At 40.1% G+C, this 18,367-nt stretch overlaps 1 long non-coding RNA gene and 4 gene segments (V, D, J or C); 2 read left to right on the top strand and 3 right to left on the bottom strand.

Moving 5' to 3' along the window:
• Positions 1-5,545: 5,545 nt before the first annotated feature.
• On the bottom strand, positions 5,546-6,367 carry LOC119264369. The segment is given in 2 exon segments: positions 5,546-6,172; positions 6,313-6,367. Coding segments are annotated over 2 exon segments (360 nt in total).
• Positions 6,368-6,938: 571 nt separating this feature from the next.
• LOC108416591 lies at positions 6,939-8,459 on the top strand. The segment is given in 3 exon segments: positions 6,939-6,947; positions 7,232-7,340; positions 8,042-8,459. Coding segments are annotated over 3 exon segments (441 nt in total).
• Positions 8,460-9,560: 1,101 nt separating this feature from the next.
• LOC119264385 lies at positions 9,561-11,315 on the bottom strand. Its single transcript, XR_005130994.1, has 2 exons — positions 11,183-11,315; positions 9,561-10,228 (listed from the first exon to the last, which is right to left on the bottom strand). It is a non-coding gene; the product is annotated as an uncharacterized LOC119264385 (long non-coding RNA).
• Positions 11,316-11,575: 260 nt separating this feature from the next.
• Positions 11,576-12,073, bottom strand: LOC108416428 (the record flags this gene model as incomplete). The annotated part of the segment is given in 2 exon segments: positions 11,576-11,892; positions 12,019-12,073. Coding segments are annotated over 2 exon segments (366 nt in total), but the record flags the coding sequence as incomplete, so codon positions are not given.
• A 269-nt stretch (positions 12,074-12,342) lies between these two features.
• Positions 12,343-13,969, top strand: LOC108417087. The segment is given in 3 exon segments: positions 12,343-12,351; positions 12,639-12,744; positions 13,446-13,969. Coding segments are annotated over 3 exon segments (438 nt in total).
• The last annotated feature ends 4,398 nt before the right edge of the window (positions 13,970-18,367 follow it).

Raw genomic sequence — 18,367 nt, 5'->3', positions numbered from 1 at the left:
GCTCCAGCTGTGGGAGGGGGTAAAAGGTTTCCAGGCTCTTTTCTACAGCTGTGTTTTGTTCTATATCAGCCAAGTCAGATGATGGCCAAGCTGGATTTAATACTGTGGGTTGAATTTGTTGTCTAATATTATCAATTTTATTATTAAAGAAGTCCATAAAAGCTTCACTGGTGAGAGTTGCTGGGATTTCTGGTTCATTACCTGCCTGATTTTGTGTGATTTGGGAAATCACATTAAACAGAACTCTAGGATTATACTTATTATTCTCGATCAGCGAGGCAAGATATGCTGAGCGAGCTTCAGTGAGAGCATTTCTATACTCTATAAGGCCGTTCTTCCAGGCAGTGTGGAACACTTCCAGTTTGGTATGACGCCATTTCCGCTCTAATTTCCGAGCTGTTTGTTTTAAGGTCCGGGATTTATCGTTGTACCACGGGGCTTTTTCTGTCTTATTCTTTTTATTTTAAGTGGGGCCACATTTTCTAAAGTGGATCGTAATGTATTTTCTAAATAATCGGTTAGTAAATCTAGTTCCATTGGGTCTGATGCAGTGGAGACTGGGGTTGATAACTCTGGGAGATTTTCTATAAATTGTAGGGCAGTAAAAGGTTTTATTGTGCGCTTTGTTGAATAACGAGGGGACGTATATATATTATGGCTAAATCGTAGCTCATATGAAATTAAGTAATGGTCGAAGATCGCTGTGGTTTGCGGTAGGATATTAAGCTTGTCTATGTTAAGACCTAGTGTCAAAACTAAATCTAACGTATGACTACAGTAGTGTGTTGGCCCGGTTACATTTTGGGTAAAAATATCAGAAATGTAGCAATGAACACATAATCCATGAATTTGAGTGTTGGACTGCATATAAACTATAAAGACAGGGGGGCCCATAACAGACCCCTGGGGAACACCCAGAGCATCAGGAGCAGTGGGGGATTTGTGTTGCTGTATAGTGAAGAGCAGAGATGAATATTAACTAGTTATATTTCCTCAACAGTTCCATGTATTAAAAAACAGGTGATTTGTTTTCTCCTGACTGTTTTCAAATTATAATACTTTCATTTCCGATCAAGTAGAGTAATCTACTTTTTACTGAGTTATTCATATTTACTTCATGATTTATGTGTTAAATTCCATTTTAGCTCATTGGTGATATCTGTACTGCTTTGTGATCGGTCACATCTCTTTGAAGTCAGAGTCCATGGTGGGTCACTCTGTCCAACAGCACATCAACTGCTACTGACCACTGTGTCCATCAGGTCCAGTTAGACTCTTGGGAAGTTCTGCACTGTAGAAACATAGAACAACAGGGTAAGTCGTGTAGTGTGAAAGGTGTTGAGAGAGAAAGAGCAGCTTCAAATCAGACTCCAGTGAAAGTGTTGATACTTCAGTGAAATAATGACTAAAGTACTATGAAAAGTACAATTTTAGAGATAATTTTCTCCAAAAGATCCCAGAAAGGTGTTACTAAATAAACTTCTTATGCATTTTGTGGTAAAATAAAATGCTAATGCCCCAAAATGAGAGGTGTGAGCAGCAGCTGACCAGCCCAATAATGATTAATGCAGAAACCCTCTACATCACTCTGTGAGAGGCTTTAGTTTATCTTATCAACAGCTCTGGCGATGCTAGTGCCCATAAGGGGTTTGTAATGTTATGTTAGCACCAAGCTAACAGTGGTGCATGTTAATATTATATGGAACATCTTCCTTAAACAGACCTTCCAAGCTTATAACAGACATTCTGTCTACATATTTTAACTGTGTTTCTGTTTTACAGGGACTTCTTCAGTAAAGATCTGACCTGAACCTGTATCTCTGTAATGTTATTGGAGGAGCCTGTTATCACTTCTGTTCAGTTTCAGTGACGTAGTTTCCTGTTCCAGACCTACAGTGATGGTATTTTTATCATTCCTGTAACTAACTTTGATTATTTGATTAAAAAAGGAATTTGTAGTTTTAAATGAATTCTATATTTTGAATAAAATAAATATAAATAGTTCATTATTTTGCTATTTTGGAAAGGCTTTTGACGGCATTTGACCTACACAAGCAGAGAATAAATGAATTTATGTAACTGATGTTTACAGTGACAGTTTATGTGTATGAAAATGTAAATCTTTTAAACCTGAATGTTTTTTAAAAGAATGCAGTCTTTTTTAACTGGACCTTGGCTGACCAGCTGGACAGATAATAATTCCATTATGAATTCATCCGATTTACGTGTAACTGCTTAGTACTCACCCTGTAAAGATCATCTCCTACTAAAAGCTGATGAGTCTGAGTTTGTTGAAGGACTTCTTCAGGGACTCCCTCTTTCTCAGGACTGAGAGAAACATCCATTTCATAATCTGTCCAGATCCTTATAATAAACTTTAGAATAAATGAGACTGGAGCTGAACTCTACAGCTAGTTCCAGACCTGTGGAGATCAGGAAATAAACCCCTAAAATCACAAAGCATTTCCAGTCTAATGAACAGAAGAACAAACTCCATCTAAAGTCCTGATTTCCACAGAGTGTGTTATTGTGTGTGTCCATCCTCCCCCTCAGCACCTGCAGTAGAGTCCAGCTGCAGCAGTGCAGTCTCTGTGCAGCTGGACTGAGGGGGGTTTTTGTACACCTACTAAACACTGTGGGAACACATTACCACTGATCCAGTGTCCACTCTGACAGTAATAATCTCCTGCATCTTCAGTCTGGACATTACTGATGGTCAGAGTGAAGTCAGATCCAGATCCACTGCCACTGAAACGAGCTGGAACACCTGACTGTCTCCTGTTAGCGTAGTAGATCAGGAGTTTAGGAGCTTCTCCAGGTTTCTGCTGATACCAGGCTAAACAAGGACTACCTGAACAAGTTCCTACTGCAGGGCTGGTTCTACAGCTGATGGTCACTGAGTCTCCTGGAGAAACAATTTTCACTGCCGGAGTCTGAGTCACAGTCACCTGACCACTGGATCCTGTAATAAATTATGGATGAACATACGAATGAATATATAGTCAATGTAAACTCACACATATTTAATGGTTCACTGACTGTGAAAAGAGAACTTTAATTACAAGCGTTAGTCCTCTGTCCCATGGATAGGTCCCCAAACACTTATATAAATGTTTACCTTGAGTCCAGAGGGTGAGCGTCCAGATGAAGATGGAGACCAAAGTCATGGTTGCTGTGGGTGAAGTTTGTGGGGCAGCAGCTCTCAGTCATGAAGTGTTAAACTCACAGGACTATAAACACTAGCAGAGCACTGAAGCGTGGGCTGATCATGCAAAGTGGAGCCTCTATGGAAATGGACTCACCAAACACCTCCATAATAAACACGTCTGATTATTTAGATCTGATTAAAAAGTATCAGCTCAGTTCTGTTCATTCAGTGCTAGACGTTCATTTCTAAAGCTCATCAATAGTTGATGAATGTAGAAGAGCTCAGGGTGAACAGTGAGGAGTGATGGAGGTTTATGTACAATGACTTCACTGAAATGTAGCACTGTGGTTCTCTTTCAGTGGAGGAACCAAACTCACTGTGAAAAGAGACTTTTATTCTATTTAAACAGGAGATTCATTTAATCCCCTCATTATCAGCTGCAGATCATGATGACCAGCTGGTCTGAGGTCAGTGAGGTTCTCCTGGATGAAGACACTCACAGGTTTTAATGAGAGGTTTGAACTGTTTCTATGACACTTCATCTGATGGTAGTTAGATTAGGAGTTCTGGAGATTCAGTGCAGTGCTGTGTGTTGATCTTGAGGGAGTTTGGCTGAATGAAGCTGAACATCTGGTGAAAGTGCTGCTCTATTCTGGGAGAAAGAGGACGACTCAGGCCTGTTCATGCAGATCTGAGTTCCACCCCACTGCTCTCCCTCTCTCTCTCTCTCTCTCTCTCTCCCTCTCTTTCTCTCTCTCTCTCTCTCTGTCTCTCTCTCTCTCTCTCTCTCTGTCTCTCTGTCTCTTTCTCTCTCTCTCCCTGTCTCTCTCTCTCTCTCTCTCTCTCTCACTCTCTCTCTCTCTCTCTCTCTCTCTGTCTCTCTCTCTGTCTCTCTCTCTGTCTCTCTCTCTCTCTCTCTCTCTCTCTCTGTCTGACTGTTTACTGCTTAAAACTGCTTGTTTGAGTTCAGCTGGGTGGGCTGTGGGGGGGCTGGTTTCACTTCTTCCTTTTGGTGCTTCTGCAAACCCTTTTAAACTTTGTTTTACAGTTCATCAAATTTTCCTTGAAAACATCCAAACTGAAGAACAAACAGCTGCTGTTAATTATCTTCACTCAGTTCTCATCTTTCTCCAATCTGTCTTTGGTACTGTGAACCACCAGCTACTGTATTTATCCCACCGGTCTGTAACATTGAATCTATAACATTAAAGACTCTTTCTCTACACAAGACTGTGGGCTTTTTCTCCTTTGGTCACTCATTTGTTTTGGTGTCATAAAGCTGTCATAGTCCTGTGATTATCAGCCTGGATGCATGTTTTATTCTTGCTAAGTACAGATCGACTAAGACCACAGTCAGTCCATGATCATCAAACCACACTGTTCTAACGATCATATCTTAGTCTAATGCTGAACCCACTGTTGTGTATGTAAACATAATTAGTGCTGATCTCATTTCATTATCATTGCTATGTAGAAACCCAGCTGTACTTCATCTAATCATCACCTTGGACTGATTCTTCATAACCAGCTCTGATCACATGACATCTGTTATCAGATCCTGAGGATTTCTACGACATGAACCAGAATTTTTTATTTTATTTTATTTATTTATTATTTATTTAACCAGGAAGGCCCTACTGAGATACACTGTCTCTACTGTCAGGGAGTCCTGATGAAACTGAGCTGCTAAAATGAGATGAAAAGGTTTCATTCCAGAAAAGAGGACTTCATTTACATCTTAGTCATTTCCAGACTTGATTACTGAAATTTTCAGCTTGCTGACTTTCTTTCATACACCTTTTCTCTTCTACAGAGGATGCAGAATGCTTCAACTGATCAAGTTCACGAATTCCCAGCTTCACATGTCCTCTGCACCTGAATTCATAATAACACACTCACACGCTAACTTCAGATCTCCTGATCCCTGCCCTGCCCTTCCCTGAGATCCAAGAAAGGCATGAGGTCATTTCTTAACGCTTCACCATCCACGTCTCTCAGTGGTTACACTTTCTCTGAGCCCCTTCTTCTGTGGGCTGAAGACTTAGTGCTTCACTAAATCCCTCAGACCACTGGTGAATTTATTGTTTACTTATTAAAAATTTAAAAACTTTAAAATATGTCCTTATTTAACAAGATCAAGCTTTGATAGGACTTGATTTTTAGGTTATAGACTTTAGAGACTATCTGGGTACTTTGTGTTGCGTTGATCTCCACTGTAATGAAAGGGGGTCTGCTAAATAAAAATTAAATGTAATATGGAACTTAATAATAATAATATTAATAATAATGATGATGATGATGATGATGATTGTTACTATTATCATTGTTATTATTATTATTAATATTATTATTATTATTATTATTATTACTATTAAGGTGGGATGGTACTTTAACGTCAGCGACAATCTGTGGGAGATTTTTGTCTCTTCACTACTTTTAAGTAGAACTAATAATATCCATGAGTTTGTAGATATTTGAGGGTAATCTTTAGAAAAGATGTGCTGAGTGTGTTTTGTGAGATGTTCCATCTCCTGCTGAAGATCCTGTTCCACAGTCAGGAGAACCCCCTAAAGAGAGAACAGTGCGCACTACTGTAGTGTTTTGGAGTTGATGAGTTCAGCTGAGTGCAGCTTTAGCAGCTGTTCTCAGATCAGTGAGAGTTTCTGAGTCAGAGCAGTTCCTCTACAGCTGAGGGAGGTTTTTGTATTGCGCTCTAACACTGTGTGAGCGGGAAGCTCTGATACTGCTGACAGTAATAATCTCCTGCATCTTCAGACTGAACTCCACTGATCTTTAGAGAATAATCAGATCCAGATCCACTCCCACTGAAACGATCTGGAACACCAGACTGACGGGTAGTAGCACCATAGATCAGGAGTTTAGGAGCTTCTCCAGGTTTCTGCAGATACCAGTGGAGAGAGTTGCTGATGCTCTGACTGGATCTGCAGCTGATAGTAACAGAGTCTCCTGGTGAAACAGTCTGAGATCCTGGAGTCTGAGTCATAATTATGTCTCCAAATGACCCTAAAGAAAAAAAAATACAGAGAAAAACAAGTCAGAACATTTCAGAACATCTTCTTTTAATTTTAATTCAGCTGTGATTAAAAAGAAAAGTGAGTTAATGCAGCTCCTCAGAACATAAATATAACCCCTGATATTTTTACCTTGAGTCCAGAGGGTGAGAGTCCAGATGAAGATGGAGACCAAAGTCATGGTTGCTGTGGGTGAAGTTTGTGGGGCAGCAGCTCTCAGTCATGAAGTGTTAAACTCACAGGACTATAAACACTAGCAGAGCACTGAAGCATGGGCTGATCATGCAAAGTGGAGCCTCTATGGAAATCATCTTTCTAACAACACTGAGTAAAGATGATCATATTTATGTGATCTTGTCTGATCAGACGTTTCTGCTCAGGGTGGAATCTGATGTTTAAAGTCCAGCTTTTTATAAAGATGTGGGGAAATGAAATCTCTTCTGATTCCCACCAGAGTTTTCTGAAAGAAGACAGAATGATTTGAGCGTTATACGACATTTCACTCCCCCAGATGATCCTTAAGGCATTAAGTGGAGAGGAAAAATAAGGGGGTCTCAGAGGTTTGTGGAGGTCAGTAGTGGAGACTATTGCTGGGAGCTACTTCAGCTCAGCCAGGCTTGTCCAATTCTAGAGAGATTAGAAGTGAAATATTCCCTTTAATGTCCAGCAGAGGGCGCTCTCTTATTGTGCAGTTCTAACTGTGACTGCCACCCAGTCTGTCTGGATCAGGGCTGGAGGACTTTCTGGTGGAGGAAACAATGAAAACAGTAAGAACCTTTACATCTAAAACTTTTAGAAGAACTTTTATCTAGAACATTTTCTACCAATTTAAAACTGTATATTTAGTGTTTAGGAAGTTCAGTTTGTCTGTTGTGTAAATTCTAAAGGACCAAGCGAGTCCTCAGTTTAGATATTTCACTGATTATAAAATAATCCTTGCTGGGAATAAAAGGCAGAACGTGTGCAGATCTACAGTGTGTAGTTTATTCCATTATTAGATGATTGTAGAACCCATTAATATTGTATTATAGGTCAGAAATAGTGCGTGTAGAGGCTGAAGAGAGCGGCGTGTTTAGAGCAGGAGGTTTTTGTACAGCCAGTAAACCAGTTTGTATCACTGTGGTACACTTTTGGTGGAGGAACCAAACTGTCAGTTGGAAGTAAGTCCACTTTTCCTCCTTATTCAAAAGGAATCTTTTATTAAAATGATTATGGATCAACAGAGCAGACGTACTTGATGTTCTTCTAAATCAGTTCTGATCCAAATTTGAATGTATTTCATTAGAACTTGGCTGAAGTGTGGCGAGCGTGGAGCTTTAGGCTTTACCACGAGCTCCTGTTTCTGAACTGGATTTCTTTTCTTTAAAACACTAATATTTCCTAAAGGTTTCCTGTGAAGTGTTCAGTAATGACATTTCTTTAAAAAGATCAGATGTAGAGCTGGATTGTAGTGTCAGTGTTGGGCTCCATTACAGCAGTTCTGTCTCCATCTGGAAGCCACAATGTGGAGGTTATTATGAGCAGCGTTTTCTGCTCTAAAGCTTTGAAGCCATAGTACATGGAGACTGCAGCTCCATTTATTTAGGGATTATTTATTGTTTTGGAGGAAATAAAATCATGTTCCATTTCAAATTTCCCATCACAGGATGTGCAGAATGTCCGAGTTTTACTGAGTGAAATTCAGTAACATTTTCTAATGAAAATGGAAATGAAGTGCAGCTATGAATGTGATTGGAAATATGAGTTTGTGTGTGAAACGGTTGAGTTTAAGGTTGTAATTAGAGTTTGGTTTTTAATGCATCACTGAACTCAGTTGTGCTCTGTTAGAAATAAGGGAAATGAAACTGTGTGTGTGTCCTAGGTGTGGCCGCGCCCACCCTCACGGTCCTGCCCCCCTCCAGCGTGGAGCTGCAGCAGGGGAAGGCCACACTCGTGTGTTTGGCCAACAAGGGCTTCCCCTCAGACTGGAGGCTGAGCTGGAAGGTGGACGGGAGCATCTGGAGCTCGGGGGTTAGCCAGACCCCCGGGCTTCTGCAGAAGGACGACGGCCTCTACAGCTGGAGCAGCATCCTGATCCTCCAGGAGGACCAGTGGCTAAAGAAGACAGTGACCTGTGAGGCCACCAAGGACTCCCAGACTCCTGTCAGCCAAACCCTGAGGAGAGAGCAATGCACTGGGCAGTGAGCGTGTGTTGGAGCTGCTAGAGCTCCTCTTGATCTTCAGTGAGCTCAATCATGGCTCTGCTTAATGCTCTGATCTTCATCATCACTTCATCATCAAGATTCAGTAGCATTTCAGTATTAATATCTAAATATCATGTAAAATTTCTTTGATGTTTAGTTTAATGCAAATAAATCTGTTCATTTCTGTTGTCAAAATAAAGCATTTAGATCAGAAACACTTCAGTGTCATGTCTCCAATTTTTAGGATTTACTGTAATAAAATGCTTTAATTGACAATGATGTGTTTTTTCTGTAACTAGAAATGTCTCTAAATAGAGCCTTTATAGGAATTAATCAGTTTTAAAACAAATAAACAAAATAAAACAATTAAATAAATATCTAAGTATTTCAGTAATATATCAGTGAATGATGGAGTTCCATGTCTAGTGATGAAATTCCAATTAAAAACATCTTAAATAATTATTAACATTTATATAATTTAATGAATCTGCCAGCAGCTTTCATTAATCTGAGCACACTGATACGTTACACTGACTCACACGATCAGATGTTTATTAATCTAATTATTAATTCAGAATGTGTTTATTATTGTCACTCATTCATTCCAGTGAGCTGCTGTGTCCTGAGGGTTCATTTAATTCTGCACAATAAAATTAACACAGTAAACCGATGAAAATAAAGCAGCTCACAGTTCATAACGGCACTGGTCTTTTAATGTTAACACTACATCACTGATTACTCCATTTTTAATTATTTAAATATTCATTAAACTTTGAATTGTTTATTTTTACTAATCAATGAATCATTTAGCAGTTAGTGACTGTGCTCACTGATAACTGATAGTTCAGTTTGTTCTTAGTTCATAGCTTAATAACATCTGTTAATAACTGGTGCTTATTAAACTGTAATAAACTGATGAGTGTGTTGACTCACATAAAGAAGTCACTAGTTCATACAGAGTCAGAAAGAAAAGGTACGACAAAGCAGGTAACAGTGAAACATAACGAGTGCAGAAACAAACAGAAAGAGCTCTAACATACAGGAGAAGAGCATCAGCTCCATCTGAATGAACATGTAAAGGGAGGTAAAGCACTGAGTGAACAGGGGGGTTTGAGTTGTGTGTTGAAGACAGGGATAGAGGGGAGTTCCAGAGGTTTGGAGCTGTTCCACTAAATCAAATATGACACCATGATCATGAAGAGTTTGTGAGGGTTTTATCTGAACTCATCAAGATCAACATACTTTCAGAGAGGCAGGTGATACAAGTTTTAGGGTCGTAATTAGAACATCAGTTTTATTTGTGTTGAATTTAAGTAAATTAGAGCTTAACCAAATCTTAACATCACAGATACAGGTAGTTAGAAAGGGGGTTAATATAGATTTGGGTATCAGAAATGTAGCAATGAACACATAATCCATGAATATGACTATTGGACTGCATATAAACTATGAAGACAGGGGGGCCCATAACAGAACCCTGGGGAACACCCGGAGTATCAGGAGCAGTGGGGGATTTGTGTTGCTGTATAGTGAAGAGCAGAGATGAATATTAACTAGTTATATTTCCTCAACAGTTCCATGTATTAAAATACAGGTGATTTGTTTTCTCCTGACTGTTTTCAAATTATAATACTTTCATTTCCACTCAGGAAAAGTAATCTACTTTTTACTGAGTTATTCATATTTACTTCATGATTTATGTGTTAAATTCCATTTTATCTCATTGGTGATCTCTGTACTGCTTTGTGATCGGTCATATCTCTTTGAAGTCAGACTCCATGGTGGGTCACTCTGTCTAACAGCTCATCACCTGCTACTGACCACTGTTTCCATCAGATCCAGTTAGACTCTTGGGAAGTTCTGCACTGTAGGAACACAGAACAACAGTGTAAGTCATGTAGTGTGAAAGGTGTTGAGAGAGAAAGAGCAGCTTCAAATCAGACTCCAGAGAAAGTGTTGATACTTCAGTGAAATAATGACTAAAGTACTATGAAAAGTACAATTTTAGAGATTATTTTCTCCAAAAGATCCCAGAAAGGTGTTACTAAATAAACTTCTTATGCATTTTGTGGTAAAATAAATTACTAATGCTCCAAAATGAGAGGTGTGAGCAGCAGCAGACCAGCCCAATAATGATTAATGCAGAAACCCTCTACATCACTCTGTGAGAGGCTTTAGTTTATCTTATCAACAGCTCTGGCGATGCTAGTGCCCATAAGGGGTTTGTAATGTTATGTTAGCACCAAGCTAACAGTGGTGCATGTTAATATTATATGGAACATCTTCCTTAAACAGACCTTCCAAGCTTATAACAGACATTCTGTCTACATATTTTAACTGTGTTTCTGTTTTACAGGGACTTCTTCAGTAAAGATCTGACCTGAACCTGTATCTCTGTAATGTTATTGGAGGAGCCTGTTATCACTTCTGTTCAGTTTCAGTGACGTAGTTTCATGTTCCAGACCTACAGTGATGGTATTTTTATCATTCCTATAACTAACTTTGATTATTTGATTAAAAAAAGGAATTTGTAGTTTTAAGTGAATTCTATATTTTGAATAAAATAAATATAAATTGTTCATTATCTTGCTATTTTGGAAAGGCTTTTGACGGCATTTGACCTACACAAGCAGAGAATAAATGAATTAATGTAACTGATGTTTACAGTGACAGTTTATGTGTATAAAAATTAAAATCTTTTAAACCTGAATGTTTTTTAAAAGAATGCAGTTTTTTAACTGGACCTTGGCTGACCAGCTGGACAGATAATAATTCCATTATGAATTCATTCGATTTACGTGTAACTGCTTAGTACTCACCCTGTAAAGATCATCTCCTACTAAAAGCTGATGAGTCTGAGTTTGTTGAAGGACTTCTTCAGGGACTCCCTCTTTCTCAGGACTGAGAGAAACATCCATTTCATAATCTGTCCAGATCCTTATAATAAACTTTAGAATAAATGAGACTGGAGCTGAACTCTACAGCTAGTTCCAGACCTGTGGAGATCAGGAAATAAACCCCTAAAATCACAAAGCATTTCCAGTCTAATGAACAGAAGAACAAACTCCATCTAAAGTCCTGATTTCCACAGAGTGTGTTATTGTGTGTGTCCATCCTCCCCCTCAGCACCTGCAGTAGAGTCCAGCTGCAGCAGTGCAGTCTCTGTGCAGCTGGACTGAGGGGGGTTTTTGTACACCTACTAAACACTGTGGGAACACACCACCACTGTGATAACTCTGACAGTAATAATCTCCAGCATCTTCAGTCTGGACATTACTGATGGTCAGAGTGAAGTCAGATCCAGATCCACTGCCACTGAAACGAGCTGGAACACCTGACTGTCTGTTGTTAGCCCAGTAGATCAGGAGTTTAGGGGCTTCTCCAGGTTTCTGCTGATACCAGGCTAAACAGTGATATGTGATCAAAACATAAACTGCAGTGCTGGTTCTACAGCTGATGGTAACTGAGTCTCCTGGAGAAACAGTTTTCACTGAAGGAGTCTGAGTCACAGTCACCTGACCACTGGATCCTGAAATAAAGGAGTGAACAAAATGATTCTTGATTTAAATTAATCAATTCAATGACCCAAAACATATTTCTGCACTATAAAAAAAACACAATAAAACTGTACAGATAAAAAGTGTGAGAGAATTACCTTGAGTCCAGAGGGTGAGCGTCCAGATGAAGATGGAGACCAAAGTCATGGTTGCTGTGGGTGAAGTTTGTGGGGCAGCAGCTCTCAGTCATGAAGTGTTAAACTCACAGGACTATAAACACTAGCAGAGCACTGAAGCATGGGCTGATCATGCAAAGTGGAGCCTCTATTAGAAGTGAAATATTCCCTTTAATGTCCAGCAGAGGGCGCTCTCTTATTGTGCAGTTCTAACTGTCTCTGCCTTTCATTTGAGGGTCTCTGCAGCTACGACTGCCACCCAGTCTGTCTGGATCAGGGCTGGAGGACTTTCTGGTGGAGGAAACAATGAAAACAGTGAGAACCTTTTCATCTAAAACTTTTAGAAGAACTTTTATCTAGAACATTTTCTACCAATTTAAAACTGTATATTTAGTGTTTAGGAAGTTCAGTTTGTCTGCTGTGTAAATTCTAAAGGACCAAGCGAGTCCTCAGTTTAGATATTTCACTGCTTATAAAATAATCCTTGTTGGGAATAAAAGGCAGAACGTGTGCAGATCTACAGTGTGTAGTTTATTCCATTATTAGATGATTGTAGAACCCATTAATATTGTATTATAGGTCAGAAATAGTGCGTGTAGAAGCTGAAGAGAGCGGCGTGTTTAGAGCAGGAGGTTTTTGTACAGCCAGTAAACCAGTTTGTATCACTGTGGTTGACTTTTGGTGGAGGAACCAAACTGTCAGTTGGAAGTAAGTCCACTTTTCCTCCTTATTCAAAAGGAATGTTTTATTAAAATGATTATGGATCAACAGTACAGACGTACTTGATGTTCTTCTAAATCAGTTCTGATCCAAATTTGAATGTATTTCATTAGAACTTGGCTGAAGTGTGGCGAGCGTGGAGCTTTAGGCTTTACCACGAGCTCCTGTTTCTGAACTGGATTTCTTTTCTTTAAAACACTAATATTTCCTAAAGGTTTCCTGTGAAGTGTTCAGTAATGACATTTCTTTAAAAAGATCAAATGTAGAGCTGGATTGTAGTGTCAGTGTTGGGCTCCATTACAGCAGTTCTGTCTCCATCTGGAAGCCACAATGTGGAGGTTATTATGAGCGGCGTTTTCTGCTCTAAAGCTTTGAAGCCATAGTACATGGAGACTGCAGCTCCATTTATTTAGGGATTATTTATTGTTTTGGAGGAAATAAAATCATGTTCCATTTCAAATTTCCCATCACAGGATGTGCAGAATGTCCGAGTTTTACTGAGTGAAATTCAGTAATATTTTCTAATGAAAATGGAAATGAAGTGCAGCTATGAATGTGATTGGAAATATGAGTTTGTGTGTGAAACGGTTGAGTTTAAGGTTGTAATTAGAGTTTGGTTTTTAATGCATCACTGAACTCAGTTGTGCTCTGTTAGAAATAAGGGAAATGAAACTGTGTGTGTGTCCTAGGTGTGGCCGCGCCCACCCTCACGGTCCTGCCCCCCTCCAGCGTGGAGCTGCAGCAGGGGAAGGCCACACTCGTGTGTTTGGCCAACAAGGGCTTCCCCTCAGACTGGAGGCTGAGCTGGAAGGTGGACGGGAGCAGCTGGAGCTCGGGGGTTAGCCAGAGCCCCGGGCTTCTGCAGAAGGATGACGGCCTCTACAGCTGGAGCAGCACCCTGACCCTCCAGGAGGACCAGTGGCTAAAGAAGACAGTGACCTGTGAGGCCACCAAGGACTCCCAGCGTCCTGTCAGCCAAACCCTGAGGAGAGAGCAATGCACTGGGCAGTGAGCGTCCACGCGTGTGTTGGAGCTGCTAGAGCTCCTCTTGATCTTCAGTGAGCTCAAACATGGCTCTGCTTAATGCTCTGATCTTCATCTCATCACTTCATCATCACAATAAAGAGCTTCAGTATTAATATCTACAGTCTTTCATTGTTTATTGTGTTATTTTCTTTATACTAAACCAGCAACAATAAACATGTAAACATTTCTTTGATGGTTAATTTACTGGAAATATGTTTGTTCATTCCTTTAATAAATAAAGCATTTGGTTTAGCAGAACTGCAGCGTTTCATCTTTTATATTGTGATTTTGGAGGATCTATCAGAGTAAAAATCATGAAGAGACACAGTTATTAAGATCATAAATTTATTTGTAGTTTTTTATTTCCAATGTCAGAGATTTAAAAAAATTATCAAAAAAATGAAAAATTCAATAAGACAATATTTCTCTATTGGGTAAAATAAGATCTCTAGATTCAGAAATTAATTGTTTTTAACCAATCATATTAAATGTTAACAGTTTATAAAATGTTCCATTTCTATAAAAAGGAAAAATAATCAAACAAATAAACAATCAGATAAATAAATACATAAATAGCTCCACTTTCAGTCTCTTCACTATAATCACATTATTATTAAATCCTCCTTCATTTTTGTCTGAATGTAATGTTTCTGATTCAGAGACTCTAAAGACCTGCAGAATCTACCAGCAGCGTTCATTAACCTGAACACACTGATCCCTCACACTGTTTCCCACACAATCAGACATTTACTCGTTCCGTTTATTTAGGTTCTTTATGTGTTATGAATTTCTTAAAGTGAGTGTCTGTGATGACGGGTTAAAATCCCAGCATCCTCTCAGGCCTGCTTTCTTAGAACACCTGAAATTTCTCCGTCTCTATTAAAGTTTATGTTATTATATTATAGAGAATCTGTTTTACACACGAATGTGACGGATATTTTCTCTTACATGTTTGTTTAAATTCTCATGATTCAAAGTGTTTCTCACAGTGTTTTAACAGCGTTAGTCTGAACTTAAAGCCTATGGGTCTCCTGTAGATTACATACCATGTCTCTGCTGTTGACATGAATTGACCGGGATTTAAGCTGAAAACACATTTTGGTCTTTAAAACTGACAAATTACTTCAGTTTAGTGTAAAAGTCTGAAGTGTGCAGTCACTGGTGGACAGAGCAGTGTAGACTGCTGTGAGAGCAGATTACTATGAGTGGCTCAGTCATATTTAATCTGATGAAGATGATGAATCATCAGTGATTGTTGGGGGGACAGCAGACCCTCATAGTACAGTCAGCCCTTTAGGTTTGAGCCTGAGAGAAATGAAGCTGTGCCTGACAACCACAAAGATCAGACCAAGGAAAGATCAGTACCAGTAATTTCTATGAAGTAAACTGTCATAACTCAGCCAGGAAATCACTGATTTTAACTCCAGATCATTGTGAAATGAGGGGCTATGAGCCGAAATTCATTTCAATTTTAATGAAGCATCGTGCAGCTGGTGAGTGAAGCGAGATTTACAGATGTCACTACTGTGACTAATTCATGTTTATATCTGAATTATCTGTTATAAATGATTCAGAAGTGATTTCCAACACTAAGTCCTTAAATGTCCAGGCTTCTTAGATAGTGAGGCTTATGATTCAGTAACTGCAGGGATTCCAGTGCAAACTGGTTGAGCTATTCTGTGGTTATAGAAGTGTGTAATAAAATTTTGGGCCTGCCGGTGGTCCTGGCCGGTGGTCCTGGCCATTTAAGGGGTCAACTTTCACCTCAGTGCAATAGAACATTCCCAGTTAAGTCATGAAATCCTCTGACACTTCCCTAAATCACTGGTTTCCACTTAAATGAGACGGACGAGATTTTATGGAATAACACTTTTAGTCCTGATCAAACCAGCCAGCTGAATGTGTAACAGTGTTAGACAGAAAGAGCTTGAAGTCCCCACCAGTTCTTCAAGCTCGCTCCTGTTAACACAGGACAGATGGAGTTGTTATGCGGTCACCTGCTACCAGTCAGTCAGTACCTATTATCTGACCCCTGCCCACCATGTGGACGTTCATTCAGAATGTTCTGTCTTCTGTTTGGGTCTTTGAGCTTCTGAATGGCTGGTTTCTCTGATTGTCTTCATCCATCTTGTAGCTGGTCGTTCTCCTCGTCTTTTACCCTCAACTGTCCTACAGTTAAATGTTCTGTTTCCACTGAACTGTTCTTCTCAGAAAGTGTTTAAACTGTGATCTTCAGTTTGGGTATCTGGGCTGTGAGAAGGGAGGTGAGGCTTCATTTGGTTGAGGATCCATTTTCTTTACTGTCCATGTTTCTATCAAAAGTCTTGACCAGCACCAAAGTTCAAAGGCATCTGTACTTTTTCTGTGCCTGTGTCTGTCTTGGTGCCGTCTAAATCAAACTCCTCTTCCAGATCTCCAAGCCCTCTAGACCTGTGGCCCCCTGTCTCACTGGATTCATCACACAGCCTAACATAAATCAGTGAAACTGAACTTGAATATAAGGAGAGGGGTCTGATACTGAAGCCCATACTTCTCTAGGACTTCCAAAACTACTTCTTCTCAGTGACTCCATGTTGTTAGAGAGAGAGTTCAGCTGGAGATTCAGTGCAGTGCTGTGTGTTGATCTTGAGGGAGTTTGGCTGAATGAAGCTGAACATCTGGTGAAAGTGCTGCTCTATTCTGGGAGAAAGAGGACGACTCAGGCCTGTTCATGCAGATCTGAGTTCCACTCCACTGCTCTCTCTCTCTCTCTCTCTCTCTCTCTCTCTGTCTCTCTCTGTCTCTCTCTCTCTCTCTCTCTCTCTCTCTCTCTGTCTCTCTCTGTCTCTATCTATCTCTCTCTCTCTCTCTCTCTCTCTCTCTCTCTCTCTCTCTCTGTCTCTCTCTCTCTCTCTCTCTCTCTCTGTCTGACTGTTTACTGCTTTAAACTGCTTGTTTGTGTTCAGCTGGGTGGGCTGTGGGGGGGCTGGTTTCACTTCTTCCTTTAGTGCTGATAACTCTGGGTGTGTCTTGGTCTTAGTGTATCAAACCTCCTTCAACTCATCAGGGGATCATTAAGCTCTGCATCAGGTCAGTCCGGTGTGTTAGAGTGAGAATACAGTAATATGTAGAGTGTTCAGTCTCCAAGACTGGAACTGACCACCACTGTGGGTCAGTCTTTGAGAATAAAACATAGAAAGAAATAAGCCAAAAAGTTCTAAATCAAGTTTAGCACAGCTCCAGCTAAATGTGGTGAGGCTCTACAGTGTGGGCACTGAAGATAGGAGTAGTAATAGTAGAAGAAACTGCGCAGAGAGACATTTTAGGCAAGTGTTTCACTTCATGTCAGCCTAGAGGCTTCACATGTGGTAAATACTGTGATTGCAGCTATTTGCTCAAGCAGGATTAGTTATAAAAGTGTTACCAGAACAAGTTTCTTTCCCTGTTATACCAAACAGTGGCCTAGTTTAAGAAGGTCCACTTCAAGAAGAACAGAACAGTTATAGACCAGAACAAAATACACACGGCATCTGACTTCAGCAAGTAAACCCACTTTATCACCGCAGGACATTTACCAGTTTATAGTGGTGCCTTTTAGCCAGTGGCTGATTGATGATCACAGTGCTGTGTGGTTTAGTATCCTAAGCTGGTGTAAAAGAGACTCAGTTCAGAGTCTAATGTTTCTGATTAACAGACCTATGGAGTCTGAAATGGATCATGATGTGATGGTCCTGTAGAAGACCATGTAGTGAGGTTCTTCTGAGGGAAGTAATGGGAGTATAAACAGTGTAATAAGTGCAGTGGGGAATGAAGCTCCAGCTGATTCTCCTGGGCTCTTTATCACAGTGTACAGAGAGTAATGGTGCAGCAGGAACATGGCCAGTGAGAAAACCCACAGCAGCGTTCCTGCACGCCTCCCAGCTCCACACTCCAGGATCAGTAGTGGGAGTTTTATTGATCAGTGCGGGAGGGTGGAGCTCCAGGAGGCTGCTGGGAGGGGCTGAGTTGGGCTGTGGCTCCCCCTGCTGGTCAGTCTGCCTGTCAGACTCCATGGTGGGTCACTCTGTCTAACAGCACACCAACTGCTGCTGACCACTGCGTCCATCAGGTCCAGTTAGACTCTTGGGAAGTTCTGCACTGTAGGAACTCAGAACAACAGTGTAAGTCGTGTAGTGTGAAAGGTGTTGAGACTCCAGTGAAAGTGTTGATACTTCAGTGAAATCATGACTGAAGTAGCAGTAAAAGTACAACTGGAGTAAAAAAGTATCAGATCTAAAATCTACTCAAGCTCTGAGTTTCTCTATAGAACTCAGTCCTGAACTGTGAGTTTCAGAGCTGGACCTCCAGTTCAGGTCATTAATGTCAAAACTCCATCATAAATAAATAAATAACAGGAACAGTGATCTGCTGTAGATGTTAAATGCTGAGTGGACGGGATTAATTTGGATTAAATCACATGAAAAAGTCAAGATTGTGAGATCAGCACCTCTAAGGGGTTTATAATGTAATGTTAGCGCTAAGCTAACGGTGCTGCACATAAAGATTTTATAACAGCTCTAATTAAATTAAACCCTGATCTTCAAACCTTATAACAGACATAGTTTAC

The sequence above is a fragment of the Pygocentrus nattereri genome, chromosome 11, assembly GCF_015220715.1.
Source record: "Pygocentrus nattereri isolate fPygNat1 chromosome 11, fPygNat1.pri, whole genome shotgun sequence".
NCBI classification, from domain to species: domain Eukaryota; kingdom Metazoa; phylum Chordata; class Actinopteri; order Characiformes; family Serrasalmidae; genus Pygocentrus; species Pygocentrus nattereri.
This window is presented reverse-complemented; position numbering and strand designations above follow the sequence as displayed.